The sequence below is a fragment of the Mustela erminea genome, chromosome 13, assembly GCF_009829155.1.
Source record: "Mustela erminea isolate mMusErm1 chromosome 13, mMusErm1.Pri, whole genome shotgun sequence".
Classification (NCBI taxonomy): Eukaryota; Metazoa; Chordata; class Mammalia; order Carnivora; family Mustelidae; genus Mustela; species Mustela erminea.
Window position 1 is genome coordinate 82334008 of NC_045626.1, and position 18052 is coordinate 82352059.

Here is an 18052-nt window from a genome sequence, read left to right on the forward strand (position 1 = left end):
GAAACCCATAGAACGTCACTCCGGGGAAGTCACGAGGCAGCAGCCACGTTTACAAAGCAGAGGCTTTTTTATTAATATGCCAGAAATCTGGAGACACAGTGGGTTTTCTAGGTAACAAATCACCAATGTACAAAACCTTACAGTGTTGCTCCCGCTATCCATACAAAATGATTGTCACGTGGTGTGGAGTAAGGCTGGGTGTGGGGAGGGAGGCGAGGAGGAGGGACCAGGTGGTGTCCCTCCAAAGCGGGGCAGGGGCATATTGCCATCATGGCCAAGGGCAGGTTGGTTTGACCTTGGTTTCATTCGGCTAGGACGTGGATGGTGAGAGGGCATCTGAACTGGATGATGTCCCAGGTCCCTCAGATCTCACAGGCCTAGGTGACCCCAAGGGGCCAGCTGTCCTTAGCCTCAATGACAAGCGCCCACTACTGGCCAGAGTCTGGCCTGCAGCGCAACGGCTGCCGCATTCATCCCATCTAGCTAAAATCAGGGTCTTTCTCAGAGGACTGGGGCTGGTACCACCCTCACACGAGGGGCCTGAACTACCCTGGCACCCCTCCCTGGTTCACCAGGGGAAGGGGCTAGAATGAAGCTCAAACACTCAGGGCAAAGGACCTATCCTCCTTTGAAAGCTGTCCCTTGACTCCTGATTCCAAAATACCCATTTCAACACACAAAGGCTAAAAGGCACCCAATTGTGCAAATTATAAATAAAGTTCCTTCTCTGGAAAGGGCAAGGGGTTCTGGCCTGGGGCTCGGTGCAGAGCTGTGTGTGCTGGCTGGTGGCCCTCCAGAGCCAGAGAGGACAATGCCAGTCTCCTGATGCCCCATGGGGATCTCCCTGGTTTTGTTTCCCCAAAGGGGCTGTGCTTTGAAAACAGAAACAAATGCCTGCTACTCCTGCCTTGTTGAGGGGCACAGCTCTGCAGTGCTGGCTCTGGGAATCAGCCCCTCCGGGGCCTCCAGGATGGCACCCCTGGGATCAAGCCATGCCCTGCTAGGAAGAGGGCGTGGCAGGGAGAAACTTCTGCCCACCCACCTTTCTAAGTCCTGGGAGGCAGTGGAGGCATCTGGAAAGCTGGTTAGACCAGGATGCCCCTGCCCCCTGCCGACCCCTTTCATCCCAGAGCCTCCTCCTCTTGCCCTGTGCTAGGTCTGCAGCCCAGCGGAGCTGAACCAGAACTCCCTCTGCTCTGACCCTGCTTCTGCTGCCGCCAACAGCGCTCACCGGGCTGCCCACCCCAACGTCCTCTCTGGATTCAAGCACCGGTCCTACCCAACCAAGCTGACCTCAAGAGAACCATCCCCCCAAAGATAGTGGGGTCCTTGGTTAACCAGGGGCTCACCTGAAGCTAGCTGTGCCAGTGAAAAACCCTGGGCGAGTCCACGGAGGGGGCTGCTTAAGGTGGGGGCAGGGGGGAGCTGTCCCAGTGGACCAGCAGGGGTTCAGGCGCAGGCCTGCCGCGGACCACCCCACTGGGTGAGTGTCAGCTCTGTGCACCCCTTTCCAGCAGCAGAACCTAATGCACAGTGTGAAGGATCTGCCATTGTCTTCAGCAGAATCCTGTGTTAACTGAGATGTCTCTCTGCTGGAACAAGGTAATCCCAAGGAAAAGGGATCGAGTGGAGAAAGCCCGTCTCAGGAATGCGTCCGGAAGCCATCAGCCCGGCCTTTTGCTTGCTCTCCTCCTGAGATTCTAAAGGAGGCTATTTTAGAAGGCTCTGCAGCCACAAGAGTTAAACCAAAGAAAGCATGGGAGGGAAGACTTAAAGAGCTGGGATGTGAAATTCGCACAATCTTGTGCAATCACGCACACTCTTGTGCTGCCCAGCACTGGCCGAGATCTGACCATGTGGGTATGATCACACCCCTTGATTATGCTATCCGTTAGGTCCTAGGCACTGGTCCCCCGAAGGAATGTTCTATTATATTATCATATATAGAGAAATACTAACCCACATCCTAAGTGGTTGTGTCCCTAACACACGCAGGTCACAGACACCCCGTGACACAGGCCGCAGGGAAAGTTAGTGGGGAAGCCATCAGCTGGGACGCGAGTGTGAGAGCAGCGTGGGGAAGACGGTTTGGATCTGGCCTAGGGAGGGCTGACCCACTTTGAAGGCGAGCCCTGCAGAGATCGGCAGGATCTATCCAAGTGGCCTTCTTCTGAAGAGGCCTTCTGGAACCTTCCAGATTAGGAAGAGCTCACAGGCGGCCTGACCCCCTAAACCAAAGTGATCTCTGGGGTTACGAAAAACAGGGCAGGGTGGTTACACACCAAGCCCCATCTTGTCTTTTTCTCTTCCTATATATAAATATGTGCATATATATGAATGCGTGTGCATGTACACACACACACACACGCACGCATTTTTTCCATACGTCGTAGTAAAATAATACTATTGCGTTATTGCATAGACGAGACGGCTGTTGCGTACTGGAGTTAGGTGATGGTCTGGGAGCGCTGGCGGCTGCCCGGGAGCTGCTGGGTGGCGGGGCCCTGGCCGCTGCCGCTGAACGGTCCCTCCTGCTGCTCCTGCTTGCGGGCGTGCTCCTCGTACCACTCCTAGAGCAGAGCGCGGACGGGGCACTGAGCGGCCGGCACCCCTCCCCACCAGTCCCGTGCTTGCCCGGCGAGCACCACCCCCCCAACTGCCCGGGGAACACAGCGGCCAGTGGGAGCCAGCCTCACTCAGGACACCCCTGGACCTGCTGGGAATTCTGCATATGCCCCTGATAGGAAAATTACTGGGAAATCTTTCCCTTATTGATTAGAGGTTTGCAAGCCTCCTTATAAATGTTCTCCTTGGCCCATAGCATCTCTTTAAGCAAAGCCTAGGCACTCATCATCACCCTCTGTTTGGTTGTGAACATAATCTTTTGTCCTTCACAAAGGGATTCCCGGGTGTTATCCCTTTTGAGCTCAGCAGGAACCGTGTCCTCATGATACACCTGAGAAAACCGAGGCTTAGGAGTTTTATGAAGCTGGAAGACATTGAGGGCCTCTCTGAACTCCCACGTTGCTTTTGGTACCCCCCTGGTAAGGCCGTGACACCATTTTGCAAAAAAAAAAAAAGTAACCCGCCTAAGACCCATATTGTTATGTCGTCTGACATTTTCAGAGACAGGTGTTCAGGTGATTAAGGAATCAGAAAAGCTGCCTTACATGTTCAAAAAATCTGAGCCACAGAACTTGAAAGCTTAAACAAGACTCAGATGGCCTTCTTTCTGCGTCCCTCACTGTACAGAGGGAAACACTGAGGCCAGGAGGGAGCACGGGCAGAGGACAAAGGACAGCAGCTGAGTGCGTGTTCTCAGGACGGTGTGAGTCAGCTCGGGGAGCTGCAGCCTCCCTGCCTTCTGGGCGTGGGCAGTGGTCATCACTGTCCCCTTGGAAACAGATTTCTAGCTGTGAGGATGCCAGAAACTGCAGAGTCACGATGAGTGGTGTGGGAGACCCTCCCCCGAGCCCTGGGACCCGGAGGCTGAAGAGAAGAGCCAAAGCAGAGCTCTTGTGCTGGTGGCCTGCGCTCTGTGGGGTTCTGCGGGGACGTGGGGCGTCGGCCCCTGTGGTGCTTCACAAGCTCGCTTACTTAGCTGCTGATGTGGAAAGATGGGGAAATTTTACTTTAAAAAATTTGACTTCTCCCTTCTCTTAAATTAGAACAACAACAAAAACCTCAAACAGAGAACCTGATGGCCCTGAGCAGAGGCCGCCCCCTCCAACGAGCCCTGCCTTTGCCAGCTCTCCAGGCCCCTGCAGCCCCTTTTGGCCACGACGTCCCCTGCTGTGCATGCCATGCTTGTGACGCTGGCTCAGAGTAAGAATTGGGGTAGGTTCTGGGGAATGCTCGAACAGCAGGGCCATATGGGAGAGCTGCTCGTGGTGGGGAAGGGCCGAGGGCTCACGGCTGAGCCAGAGCTCCACCCAGCCCTGCGTCTCAGACCCACTGGCCGCGGTCCCACCGGATGGCCCCGATCCCCACCGGAGCCTCCCCGCCTGCACACTCAGGATAGGGACAGGGGGCGTCCCCGCTCAGCACTGGGGAGGCCCACCCCCAAGCAGGAGCAGGGAGGGTCTAGGCAGCAGGGGCAGGGGCGCTCCTACCTGAATCTCCTCTTGGTACATCTTTAGGCTCAGGTCACTTTTGGTCCTTGATCTCCGTCCCAGAAACACCACAGTGTTTTGCTAAAAAATAAATAAATAAAAGGCAGAGGCTTGCGGTGGGCCCAAGCAGGGCAGGCCCTCCACTAAGCCGAAACCTGCTCCTCCATCGGAGGCGGCCCCACGGCTCCTCACCTCGTGCCTCTCCATCTGGGAGAGGACCTTGAGCAGCCGGGCCATGTCAGACGCGGCTCCCCGCCCCTCCCGGTAGAGCTCCAGGACAGCAGTCAGCTCATCTTTGGAGATTTCCTTCTCAAGGGTGATGCCGCTGTCAACTGTGGGAAGGGAGGCCAGGGCTGGGAAGGAGCCTGGGGCTCAGAGCCCCCTGATCTGGCTTGGCCTGGTTCGGCCCTCCTCCCTGCGGCCCCGGCAGGCGTCCTCAGGTTCCTTTTCTGAGAAAGCCCGCATCAGCATGGCGCCCCCACCGCAAACCCTCACTGTCGGGCACGCACATCCCTTCCCTCCCTCTGCCGCAGCTGCGGGGGACGCTGGCGGGGCCGGCAGCTTCTAGGGGACAGAGGGTTTCGGCAGGGAGTCTCTGAGTCAAAATGGTCAGATGGCCTGGTAAGACAGATTTGGAAACAATGAACAGGTCTGTAGCGGCTCTGATGGAGAATCTGGAAGGATCGGTACGCACAAAGCTCTGCATCCCGGAAGACGCGAGGCCATTACTGGAGCTGCGGTCACCCAGCTGCAGGAGGAGGAGCCGCTGGTGTGGCATTCACACCCTTTCAATCTAGAACCCCACCGTGACCGTGTGATTTAGAGATGCGGAGGTCGCAGCGGAAAGGACAGCCAGAAGGCTGTTGTGTTCACAATAGGCCTGTCTCTGCTCTGCGATTCTTCTAATCTCGGACATGGACTGTTTTTATTTTGAACATGATATCAAAAGCCTTCTCCCATCAACAAGTGTTTGAAAATCAAAAAACAAGAATTTGAAAATCAATGCACATGAGAGATGTAACAGATAAACCAGACAGACACGCTGAACTGCCAGAAGCCTGGACAGCTGGACAGCTAGACAGCAAGACTGGACAGCCAGACGGCCGGGCAGCCAGGCAGACGAGCAGTGGGAAGGCTCTGGCTACGGCAGCTTGCACAGACCTTCCGAGTCCTGGTTCTTGCGGCTGTAGTTCATTCGGAAGACGAAGGCCTCGAGGATGAAGGCGACGATGATGGTCATCACCACCTGGCCGGGCGCAGAGAGCGGGAAGGGGTGCGTGAGCTGCTGCAGGACCCGCCTCCGGCCGAGCTCTGTCAGATGCTGACCCCAAGTCCCGGCCCCTCGTCCCTCGGTGGCCGCCCACCAGGCAGGGGCAGCTGGAAGCTCTGAGTATTGAAGGGCAGAGAGCGTGGCCAGGGACCTACCATGGTCACGATGTAAAAAGTCATGAAGTACAGGCGGCTCCAGTGTGAGGTCTGAGAGGTGACGCCTTCCTGGGGACACGGGGAGGTGGCCAGTGAGTGAGCGCCTGGGCAGGGCCGGGTCACTGTGCACTTGGGCCACTCCATGGTCCCCGACATGCTCTTTATAGACCCTGCCTGATCTGCCTGGGGTTGTGGGAGACACAGGACGGGGTGGGGGGGGCCCTCACTCCCAGGGTCTAAAAACTCTTCCATGCTGCAAGAGCCTTGGACGCTCCCCAGGGTGGCGGGGCTCGGCACTGACACGGGCAGTCTTTGTCCCAAGCAGGGGCGGAAGACTTGGAAGAATTTAAGGATGGAAAACAAAACCTAACAACCCTTGCCACACTGCTCCTTGACAGCGGTGGGAGGACACAGACCCTATGTGGCATCTCCAGGCCACTAGGGGACACGCATGAGGCAGGGATGCAGACGCAGAGGGGTGGCTCCTGGGGCCCAGCCTGCACCGTGGGCTCTGGGCAGAACCCCAACCCGGTGTGACCCAGGCCCCCAACCCCGACAGAGCACAGAAGAGTGACACATCCCCTCGGGGGCCAGGCAAGACCAGAGCTGGCCTCAGAGGACGGCGGGAGGATGCCCCCAGGAGCCGACCGAGGGCCTTACCATAATGATGTACCAGTTGTTGACAACCGTGAGCTCGAACAAGGTCACTGCCAAAGGGAAGGGAGAATGAGACTCACTTTTTCCAAGTCTGTTTCAAGTGGCCTCTCTCCATGTGTCCGGGGTACCACGCACCTAAATGATGGCGTCTTCATCTGCCAGCATGAGCTGTGCGTTCCAAGGCCCTCCCTGAGCGCCCACCCCACAAGTGCTGCCAGCTTGGCCTATCTCCCAAAGAGCGTGCCCGCTGCCTCAGCACCCTGGGACGAACCAGGGCTGGGGTCGGGCGGCGGGGTAAGAGTACTCGGACCTGACTTGCTGTGGTTCTGGGATGCTGTGCGGGGCTCCCATTCCTTTTGAGCCATGTCCTACCCCTGCCCTTGCCCTGGCCCCAGCCTCTCCACAGAACACAGGAGCAGCCCCATGTGGACCTGAGCTGGGGTCAGTGCAGGGCACTGTGGCAGGCTGGTGTGGCTGTCCCACCCTGCAACTGTGGGGCTGTCCCCTTCCGAGCAAAGCATGAGCTCTCGCTCCCAGAACGAAAGCTGGTGGCCCGACCTCCCTGTGGCGGGGCCAACCACAGGCCCTGCTGAGGCTCCAGAGGACCCGGGAAGCTTCGGACAGCTCTGCTAGGACCCATCTGGGGCCCGCGGTGACTGACAAAGGCAGTGGGTCTGGGGACTGTGCCGCCTGTGGCCTCTGCACTCACCGAAGCTGTTCAGGATGTTGTCAAAGTTATTGAGATAGTAGTAGCCTTCGTCCACGACAGTCTTATTGCCCACGGTGTGATTGAGCCAGCGGTAGGCATCGGCCACAGTGCTCGTACTGGCCAGGGAGACAGAGGGGCAGAAGGGAAGGTCGCAAGAATATGGGTCACCTCGACAGAGGACAAAAGGCTTAAGCGAACCAAGCTCTGACCCGGGAGCGGCCATCCTGGCCCAGCCCCCAGCTCTCCGGCCCACGTTCCCGGCTCAAGGGTGGCCCTTGGCTCCTCTCACCAGCTGGGCGTAGCTGGGGACTCCTGGGCTTGCCCCCTGCTTATCTGCATCCACTGGGCATTGCTCTGCCACTAGGGAAGCCATCTCCCTCCCAGCCACTGGAGGGAGAGAAGGGCAGTGTCTCCCCTGGTTCTGCCCACCTGCGATCTGCTCTGGGGCCTGGGTGCCGGACAGTGGCCCTTCTGACCCTGAGAAAGCCCCTTGCCAGGCTCGCCCCAGCACCAGGTCGGGATGCTCCGAAAGGCTGCCCCTGTTCTAAGAGCTTATTTGCAGCTCTCCTTCTCGCCCTTTCTGTCGGCTCGGTTAACATTCATGCCGATGTTTCCGTGTGTCTGGTCCTTGGGCCGCCAGGGGACTTGTTCAGAATGCAGAGTCCCAGACCTTGGGCAGCTGCCCTGGTGGCTCTGGCCCACTGTGGAGTTTGTGACCCGCTGTTCTCGGCCTGGGTCTGAGCCTAGCCTGACACTCAAAACGGCTGCCAGTGTCTTTGGAAGGAGTTTGTGCTTGAGGCCTCATGGGCTAAAGTTTGGAGAACACTCACTGGAGAATTAATGTCCGAGCACACTGCTTTCATTGTGGTGGCGTGGAGGAGGGAGAGGTCATGGGAGCCTGTGCTCTCCACACTCTACCCCGGCCCCCAAAGGCCTTCCCGTGGGTGTCCATCAATGCTGCCAGGAGGCCTGAGCCGATGTGTCTGCCGAGTCCCCATCGCCCCCAGAGAAGTGGGAGGAAACCAAAGAAGTCGGGCCTCAGGCCGCTCCCAGTTGAGGGGCGGCCTTCAGACCTCAGCCCAAGGGCAAGGGCAAGGGGACGGGAAACCTGTTCAGATGTCCTCGCTTCAGAGACAGCCCTCTGCTTCCAGGTCCCTCACATGGCTACAGCATTCAACTAAGGCCCCGGAAAGCAAAGCAAAGTGATTCCAGGGGCTTCGAAGCGTGCTGTGGCTCAGAGACTGTGTCCCTGCGGCCCCCAAGGCTGTGGGGGACCCGCTTAGAGGGGCTGGGGGCAGCACGCCGGTCCTGGCCTGGGGCCTCGGGAAACACGGGCTGCCTGGGGGCGGGCAGAGTGGGGGGTCGCCGCGTACTCACTTGCAGCAGTTGGGGTAGAGGATTCCGCAGAAGAATTCCATGCCCACGATGGCGAAGGAGTAGTAGAAAATGAGCAGGGTGAGGCCCAGGCTGGGGAGGAGGGTCAGAAGGGACAGGGTCACTGGGGGCCAGGCAGGAGAGACCGGCGCCTCCGGCAGCCCCGCGTCCTCAGACCCACTGCGCTGACTGACGGACAGGCATGCCCCTAGCCAGGTTTACCGACTGGAAAGTGCCTGCAGGCAAGGGGCCTCGTGATTCAGGTCTGGGGTCAAAAACGGCTCGAGCCAGGACTCTATTAACAGATGCCCCTTACCGGAGATTCACCCCTTACCTGTGAAGGTAGACTCACAGGTGACCCCTTACCTGTGAATGTAGACACAGGTGGTAAGTGAGTGGACAGCTCCCTGCCCTCCCTACTCAGTATTTCAGACAGGTCAGTGGAGGAAAGTGGTACCAGGGAGACCTGTGGTGGTCAACAGCTCAGTCTCCTTGGAGACCCGTCAGACCCTCGATGTCAGTCCTCTGCGGGCCGCCTCCTTTCCCCCCGACTACCACCCAGCTGCCCCCCTGGGGGCACAAGCCTCACGGCGCCTGGCCCCGGGGGCTGAGAGGCGCGCGGTACCTGGCCATGCGGGGCAGCAGCTCAAACATGGTGTCTAGCACGTTGCGGTAGCGCTTCTTCAACTTGAACAGCCTGAAGGAAGAGACCGGGTGGCGTTCAGAATGGCCGCAGCCCCCACCCCCAGCACGGACGGGAGGGGATGGCCCGGGCCTCTCGCCCACCTGAGCCCTGCTGCCCACCCTGCTGCCGGCCCAGGGGCATTCCCAGCCTCTTCTTTGGTGGAAGAGGCAGCCGTGGCTGTTTGCCACTGGTCAGCAACAGAACCAGGAGGCTCCAAGAGACAAGGCCTCACCTGGCACAGGGAGGCAAGAAGGGAACAGAAGCCACGCCTGCAGAGGAACTGGGGGCACGGAGGCTCGGCGACCAAGAAAGAGCCATGGTGTGTGGGGAGGAAGTGGACATCCCCCCACCCCTGGCCACCACAACAGGGGCACAGCTGTGGGTTCTTCTAGAAACACTGCCCCCGATCGTGCCCACGTCCACCTCTCCTCCCAGGAAGGACACGTATGGGATCGTGGCTGGATACCACAATCCACTGGAGACACCAAGAGCTCACGACCCCCAGGTGGGAACGGGGTGCCTTACTAGTGGAGCAGTGCCTTACTAGTGCCCCACAGCCGTCTCTGCAGAAAAGCGGAGACCCAGGGAGGGTTTTTCTTGACAAGGTGCTGTGCCAGAAAACCCTGGGGGCCTCTCAAAAATACCCCTGCACCCTCAGAGGCTGTGGCCTTCTGGTTTAGGAACCTGAGCTCATGTGTCTCTGTGGCTGCAGGCCAAGGTCACCCGCACCATGGGCCATGCTTCCCCTCCACGGTCAGAGGCAAGCGTCACCCGCGAAGTGGGGAGATGGGCAAGCCGCAGGCCCCACAAGTGGAGACAGGAGTCGGGTGCCTCCACAGCGGGTGCATCTCTGACACCAGGCTCGTGAATCTTCTGGCACCGTCCTGCCACTTCCCAGACCAGCCCCAAGGCTTTCCCCACCCTGCCCCTGCCCCTGTCACCTCAGCAGCTGGAGGGGACGCAGGACCACTATGAAATAAAAGGGCTCCATGTCGAAGGCCAGAGCCAGCAGTCCCAGGAAGGCGAACACTGTGACCGAGAAGTCGAACCTGGGAGGGAGAGGGAAAAGCAAGGTCCATTCAGCCTGCCCAGGCCCACCTCCCTCCCGCGCTCCCTGCTCCCCAGTCCTGTTCTCAGTGCTCCCTTCCAGGGAACCCACATGCTGACCCCAGTAAAAGCGAGAGCCTGCAGCTGCACAGCTCTGGAAGCAGCTTCCTTCTGCCCTGGGGTTTCTGAGGCCGAACTTGGCTGGACCCCAGGCACAGCATACACAGCAGGGATCAGAAATGCCCAGGAAACACCACCCCCTCCAATGCCCCAAGGTCCTACACTGGTCTAACAGCAGATGTTGGGTTATATGGGTGACCTCTGACCCCGATGAGGTCACTGAAGGAAGGGGCAGGATGGGCAGGCTGGGTTCCCCGCAAGGCCAGCCAGCCAGCCCTCCTCGAGAGAGGGGGCCTTGGAGGTGTCTGTGGAACGGGGCCGAGAGCTGCTCAGGTCTCTTCACCACCCCCAGCTAGCGGCTGACTGAAGTGGGTGGAGGAGCTTCCTTCTCTTACGGAGAAGCAAAGAGCTTAGTTGTCGACGATGGGCACAGGGATTAAATGACTAGTTAGAGCCAGCCAGCCTAAGGCCCCGTAAGAGGCCATGTCTAGGGGTGCCTGGGTGGCTCAGCTGGTTGAGCGACTGCCTTCGGCTCAGGTCATGATCCCAGATTTCCAGGATCGAGTCCCGCATCGGGCTCCCAGCTCCTTGGGGAGTCTGTTTCTCCCTCTGACCTTCTCCTCTCTCATGCTCTCTCTCACTGTCTCTCTCTCAAGTAAATAAATAAAATCTTTAAAAAAAAAAAAAAAAAAAAAAGAGGCCGTGTCTAGGAGGAATACGCAAGGAGGGCCCGAGAGAGTAGGACAAGGGCCTGATGCTGGCAAGTCCCAGAGCTACACGCAGAACTCTTCCTGGAGACAAAGGCCTTATCCTGTCCTTGGCCCCTCCTCTGGCCACTGCAGACCACCGCGCAGGCTGTGGATGCGTAGGGAGCGGACCCACGGCCCTCTCGGTCTCGGCCATGGTTAAGAAACACGCAGTCCACTCACAGATTCCACCCGGAGGACAGGTATTGCACAGGGCCAAGGCCAGCAACCTTCAGGAACAGCTCCACACCGTAGACTGGGAACAGGAGGAGGCAGTTAGTAGGGGCCTGACCCCAGCCCCTCCCACACCCGGCCTGAGCGGACATCGAGGCCCTTCTGAGGTTTTCCCTCCCAGGCCAGGGTTTCAGACAAGCAATTTAGCAAAGCCACATTCAGAAACCTACTAGTCAGAAAGACGACGTAACTCCAGGGCACCTGTTTGGAGAAGAAGTTCCCGCCTGTGAGACAAGAGGTGGGAGGTCAGGTGGGGCGAGGGGGCGGCAGGTGTGCCCACAGGACAGGCTGGTCCCCCGGCCAGGGCTCACCTTTCAACATGAAGGTCTCCACAAGGATCCAGACCCCGTTGACGGCCACCACCAGGTCTGCAAACAGACAGGCCCATAAGAGAGAAAACACGGATGGGTGTACGAACCTACAGCTCAGCACTGTAGCCCCCTTGGCGACTTTCCCAGCAGCCCCCAGGAGATGCTCCATACACCCATGGGTTAGGTCAGTGCTTTCACAGGAGCTACATCAACCAGTGGTTTCACTCAGAAAAACAGCCACAGGTTTCCAGAAGCATGCTCTATGTCGCCGTAGGGATACCAGCGGTCTCAGTAAATCCTACAGGCCATTCCACATCAGTGTAAAAGACATTTGCACATTAAAATGGTTACCCTTCCCTAGAGACAGGTGATTTTAAGACGACTACATGAGCTAGTTAGCAGAATGACATATTCATTTGGCCTTTTACACACCAGCCTCACTTCTTAGCGATCCACCCCCATGAGACAACAGCAAAACACAAATCAACATGTCCTGCAAGCTATTTGCTGGAGAACTGTTCGTGAGAGCAAAAATCTAGAAGTGCCCTAAATGATCAACAGCGGACTGGTTGGATCAACTATGACACATTCATGAAACAGTGATATATCAACTCTAGAAAGAAATGAGGGACATCTCCCTATATAGATGGGGAGTGATCTCTGGGATATGTGGTTAAGGGAAAAAAAGCAAAGTGGGAAAAAGTGTATATGAGGTATGCCATCGTTGAGTTAAGACATGGGGATAGGAATACATATACATCTACTTATAGTTTTTAAATAATGGAAGAAGAAACCAAAATAAAAGTTACCCATTGGAGGAGGTTTGACTGGATGTACATGAGATATCCTTAAATATATTTGTTTTGTAGATCTGACTTGGAACCACATAGGTAATTTACAAAAGTATAAAACAAAGATGTCAAAAAAGCAATCCCTGAAAATCAAAAATAAAATGAAATAAAGAAACCTAAATGTGTGTCCAGGTGGCGACACCGCCACATGGAGAAAGGACTACTACAGATGACTTTAACATGTGTCATGTGAACATATTTCCCTGGGGGGGTGGTGTTCTAGTCTCTGTGTTGCTGGGACTGTGTTGGGATCGCCATCTGGAGACGGTTATGAGTCTACTGTGGGGTAGAGCGAATGAGGAACTGTGTGAGTGGTATTGGGAACCAGGATTTTAAGACAGAGGGGGCCAGAGGTGGCATCTGGGTATGAAAGGGTGAGGAAGTTCGGTAAAAATGCAATAGTCCTGGATGTGAATTAGAAAAGTCAGGATCAACTCCTGATATGGTTTATCTTTAAAAGCAAAATCCCAACTCTGTCCATGGAAAGGTCTAGAAATAATAACCAACTCTAAGCCATGAGCACCTTCAGCGTTTCAAACTGTGGTGTCTAAACACCATTTCCCACTAAATGGAACCAGAGTTCCGTAGAAAGGCTGAACGCCATCAGGACGCTCCATCAGTACTGTCCAAGAGGACTTCCTAGGACAACGGAAATTGCCTCCTCTGGGCTGCCCGACTGGTAGTCATTAGCTGTCTGCAGTGACTGAGCACTTGAAATGTAGCTACTGTGGCTTTTTTCATTTTAGTTGCTTAAATTTAAATAGCCACACCTGGCAAATTGCTACCACACTGGAAAACACAGCTCTAGATGTAACCACTGGATGACGGGAATGACAGGAAATACACAACAGAGGAACATGCAAAAACAAGACTGAAGGCCAACAGTCCTGTTTCTTCAACTCAGTGTCACAAGATGGAGAAAAGGGAGGGAAGAGAAACCTATAGATTGACACCGACTCAAGTGACAGAGCAACAAAACACTTCTTGTGGTTCTGAAATCTGCTTCCAAAACCTCCAGGTCTAGAGAGGGGATGATGAGCCCCAGCGAGGTGGGTACAGACAGACAGAAAGACCGGCCGTGGGGTGACAGCCGCTGACGCTGGGTGATGGGTATGTGGGCACTCATTATCCTCCCCCCACATTTACACAGGCTTGGCATTTTCTGTAATAAAAAGTCAACCACACGGCGGCACGGCTAATCCCTTGCCTCTCCACCTTCTGGAGCGTGAAAGACTCGGGCAGGATGGGGCCTGGAGCTGCGGTATTTCACACTTACACATGAAATACTGGAAGGCCTTGGACTTCACAAGGATATTAATTCCTATTTGAAGAGAAGACATGTTAACATCGAAATCTCCATTTGCAAGAACACTTTCCCATAGCACACACCTCACACACATGAGCATGCGGGGTGTTTATGCCCAGGGCTGAGGAAGGAGGATGTGCTCTGAGAGCGACCCCACGCCTGTGCTCGGGCAAGAACACAGAGCCAACAGCTGCTCTGGGGAGAGCCCGGGCAGCTCGGAGCCAGAATGGAGCAGAGCGAAGCTTTGCCGGCCACCGCTAACCTTAAGTTGTTGCTGGCCTCGACCCGGGGCTATGTTCATCCACTTGAATAACTATCACTCCATGGAATGGAAAACCCTCGAAAGACTACAGGCTAACAGTAGTGCCCAAAGCCCTAGCTGTGGAAGAAATCACAGAATAGGCTACACCATCCTGACTATTGTTCCCAATGGCCCGCACCCAGGCTTCAGGCTTTTTGCACTCGGAATCCCCTGAGAGCTAACCACACCCTGCAACAGAACTTCAGAACTGGCATTCAACTAAGGGGCAACACTTGGATTTGAGAATTTTGAATTTTATGCTGGGCAAGCATGATATCAGGGACCGTCTATACTCACTATATATCCTGTCACAGGAGGATAGCTGGAATCCGTTATTAGGCCCCAAAGCAGGTTTTGAGAAGAGAATTGATAATGCGGTCCTATTACCTTTTTAAAAACTGCACTTACCTGCCTGCTGGGGTGAGCGCACTGTCTGCCTCTGGTACGCACACATCCAGACGCACGTGTACACACACACCCAGGGAGCAGGCTCTTCAAACGCTTGTCTATGATCTCTGGAAGCCTCCATCTGTCCCCAGCTGCCCAGGTGTCATACTCAGGTCAACCTTACCTTTGAAGATGAGGAATGCTGTTCTGGGAAGCTCATCAAACCAGTGTTCTCGATTTCTCTTGGCCTGGCCAGGAGACAGGGCAATGGAGAGGGGGTGTGAGGTATGGTGAGCAGAACCTTGCCCCCGGGGTCAGGCTGCCGCTTTTGCCCTGCGCCCCTGGCTAACTTGGGGAACAATTAAAACACTCAGGGGTGGAAATAAGGACCGTGATGCCACTGTCCACGGAGCCTGTAAGTGGTGCCACGCACATGCCTTCTTTCCGTGTACTCCTGAAGGTGACTGTAGGTAGGGATCATTGTTCTGCCATCTCCCGGGTCAGACGAGCCTTGGGAAGGTTCGGTAACTTGCCCAATGTCTGTGACTAACGGGGTCTACCCGAGATTCAGTGCTCCTAACGAGGAAACTGCAGGGCAACTGTCAGGGCATGTGGGGGGCCTGCAGTGCGGGGCGCCAAGCCGAGAGCTGGGAGATGCTCCAGCCCGGAAGGAGCTGGGCCTCCGGGGCAGTGGGCCTCATCCCCCCTCCCCCCAGCAGCCGGCCCTACTCCCTCTCCGGCTCCCTGGTCTTTGGTCCCGCACGCGCAAGCGCTCACCTTCCACTTCAAGGCAGCGACTTCATAGATGTCATAAAAGTCCTTTAGGCTGTTGTAAGCAACATGAAAAGGTTAAAAAAATATCAGAACCGGTTCCCACTGGTCTCCCTTGTCCACCTGCAGTCCTTTCAATGGGGGAGGGGACACCTGCGAGCTTCAGCACCTGGGGCCCCCGGGACCCTTACCTAGGGACATTTCATCTCCTCCCTCTGGGCGCCACACATACTGAATCTACTTCATCTACATTGACCACAGACACCGTTCATCGCCCCCGGATGGCTGTAACTCTTAGACAGGCCTCCGCTAGCAGAGGACTTCATGGAGCACCAGGGGCTGAGTTCAGCCCAAACAGAGCTCGGTTACTCCTGTAACTGGCCCGCTTCCTTGCCCAGAAAGAAGGGTTCTGTTCATCAGCGGTCTGGAACACCAAAACTGCCCATGCAGATCTCAGGGCTGGTTCTGGAGGCTCTGCCAGGGCTGAGAGCCTGTGTGTGAGTGTGTGCGCATGTGCATGTTTGCCCACCCGGCCCTGGGGCTCTGCTCGCACAGCGTTACCCCACCTCGCTCAGGGCTGAGAGCAAGTGGCGGGGCTGGTCCATTTCATGAGCCTGCGCATTCCTTTTCTGTCAAGCCAGCTTGAACTGGGTTTGGCCTGGACTTCTGTTACTTGTGAAAAGAAATCTGATGCACGATACCATCTACATGTAGAAGAATCTCTGTGGGGAAAACTCGTCTCTACAAGCATCTTTGCCCCCCACCTGCTGGGGCCTTTGCCCGCTGCGGCTCTGCCTCACAAGCGCCTTTGGCCACCCAGCCCCACCTGGTCCAGTCCTACCTGAGCAGAGGTGTGTTGCTCTGATTCAGGGCCTTGAAAGTCAGGTAACGCTCCCTGGCACTCATCCGGGGCCTGTAGAAGCGCATCAGGCCTTCAAACTGCCTGTAGGAGATGCCGGCGGGCCTCTGTGGGGACAGGGCAGACGGCCGTGTGAACACAGGAAGATGCAGAGCCCAGACTGCCCCTTCCCTGGGGGGACAGCCAAGGACAACAAGGGATCCCAGGGTACCCAGCTCTTCCCTGTTCTCCCAGGGGCACAACTCCTGGCTGCTGGCCCTGCCATGCTTCGGGGGCTGCTCAGGGCAAGTGAGGGGCAGCAGGGACCACTCCCCTGCCAGGCCCACCCCTGCCGTCCCTACCCGCTGGCTGATGAGCAGGCGGTAGGCGTGCTGGATGGCGGTTCGCTTGTGCAGCAGCAGGGACTTGAACTTGCGTTTCTCAATGTCGTTGAAGGTGTCAAACACCACAGCCAGAAGCTATGAGCAAAGAACACAGGACCTGGCTCCCCTGCTGGGTGGGGCCTCAAGGGGTTGGGCAGTTCCAGCCACACCCCCAGAGGGCGGGGCTTGAGAAGACCCTCCCACCTGCCCCTTATATAGGAAGTTTGTCTCTAAGCATCAGCAGGGGAAGGCCATACACGGCTATTTCTAAGTTTTCTCTCGGATACATGAAGTCATTATTCTACTTTCCTCCAAGTGCTCCTTTCCACCCACGCACATGACAGTCTGGGCAGGGTTCTAAGGGGAAGCGGCGAGAGGAACACACTGGGTTCTACACCCAGTTCGGCCCAGTCTCATGGCCAGAGAGCCTGGGTCCATCCCAACTTCCAAACAGGAAGGAGTGCGGCTGCACAGGACGCTTCTTCCCGCCAGCCCCCCTTGTTCCCTGTGAGTCACGGCTCCATGCATGGCCCCAGAAATCAGGGCAGTGGGGCAGTCTGCCCTCCAGGGCACAACATTCCCAGGCTGCCTAATTCCAGAGCTGGCGTATTAATGATACAGTCTGCGTTATCGAAGGGCACCGGGAGGGCGGGAGCAGCATTCAAAGAAGGCTTTTTTGGAAATGCTTTCTTTTCCTCTCGAAAATATTTTGAGGGAAACTCTCTTGTCTTCTCCATCCCTCTGAAGGGGTCCACCATCACTCCCCTTTAGATCAAGGGAGGGTCAGCAAACTTTTTCTGTAGCGGGACAGACAGCAAATATTTCAGGCTCTGAAGGCCAGATGGTGTCTGTTAAAACTACTCAACCTTGCAGCTGTAGCACGGAATCAGCCACAGATGATGCATAAACAAATGGACATGGCGGTGGGCCAATAAAACTTTATTTATAGAAACAGGCGGTGGGCTGGCTTTGGCCAGGAGGCTGCAATTTGCTGACCCATGCCCTAGATTTTCGCAGCTCTAAATATGTTACAAATGGAAGCAAATCAGTCACACAGAATATATTTTTATGATTCTAAACTGATGACAGTACATAAGAACTATAACATGTATATAGATAGTCAGCATTTTGGTTTTAAAGAATTAAAAAAAGGAAAATATTTTCCTTTTTAAGACTTCCAGTTTTTAGGACATTTCACAAGTCTACCCCAGGGCAAGTGCTTTCCATTTCTACACTGGGCCTAACTGTGGGAAGCAGGGTAAGGACGCTCTTGAAAGGATAAAAATAATCACAAGACTTGGGCCACCTGGCTGGCTCAGCTGGGAGAGCATATGATTCTTGATCTCAGCGTTGTGAGTTCCAGCACCACACTGGGTGTACAGATTACTTAAAAATAAAATCTTAAAAATAATAATAAAATATAAGCCGAGGGGCCACCTGGGTGGTTCAGTCTGTTAGGCATCTGCCTTCAGCTCGGGTCAAGATCTCAAGGTCCTGGGATGCGTTTCCTTAACGGGCTCCCTGCTCAGTGGGGAGGTCCCCTTCTCCCTCTGCCTGCCGCTTCCCAATTGTCCTCTCTCTCTCTCTGACAAATAAATAAATAAAATCTTTAAAAAAAAATAAAAATAATTAAAAAAAAAATGCAGGACTTGATAAAGCTTCTCTGATAGTTCTGGCACTGACGTGTGCTCTCGACGTGGGCCTGACGTTGAGCCTCCTCTTCAGGGCAACCTGCTGATGGCAGGAACCTTCCTGGTGGCCAGGTGGGCCCCGGCAAACACCCCCAAAGTTCCCA

The 18052-nt window shown here is 55.8% G+C and overlaps 1 protein-coding gene across 6 annotated transcripts in view; it reads right to left on the reverse strand.

Annotated features, from left to right (window-relative positions):
- TPCN1 (two pore segment channel 1) overlaps positions 1–18052 on the reverse strand; it is a 65293-nt gene that overhangs the window by 6365 nt on the left and 40876 nt on the right. For 3 of the 6 annotated variants that reach the window (XM_032310586.1, XM_032310582.1, XM_032310587.1), the window contains 18 exons: positions 16237–16353; positions 15878–16002; positions 15043–15091; positions 14450–14513; positions 13548–13592; positions 11421–11477; positions 11280–11333; positions 11059–11131; positions 9904–10011; positions 8903–8974; positions 8281–8370; positions 6904–7019; positions 6198–6244; positions 5538–5606; positions 5274–5358; positions 4305–4444; positions 4113–4193; positions 45–2570 (listed from right to left, as the gene is read on the reverse strand). In XM_032310586.1, the coding sequence (XP_032166477.1) occupies positions 2448–2570; positions 4113–4193; positions 4305–4444; positions 5274–5358; positions 5538–5606; positions 6198–6244; positions 6904–7019; positions 8281–8370; positions 8903–8974; positions 9904–10011; positions 11059–11131; positions 11280–11333; positions 11421–11477; positions 13548–13592; positions 14450–14513; positions 15043–15091; positions 15878–16002; positions 16237–16353 (1515 nt within the window). In that variant the 3' untranslated portion in view covers positions 45–2447. The other 3 variants (XM_032310583.1, XM_032310584.1, XR_004278070.1) reach the window with 2 other exon arrangements.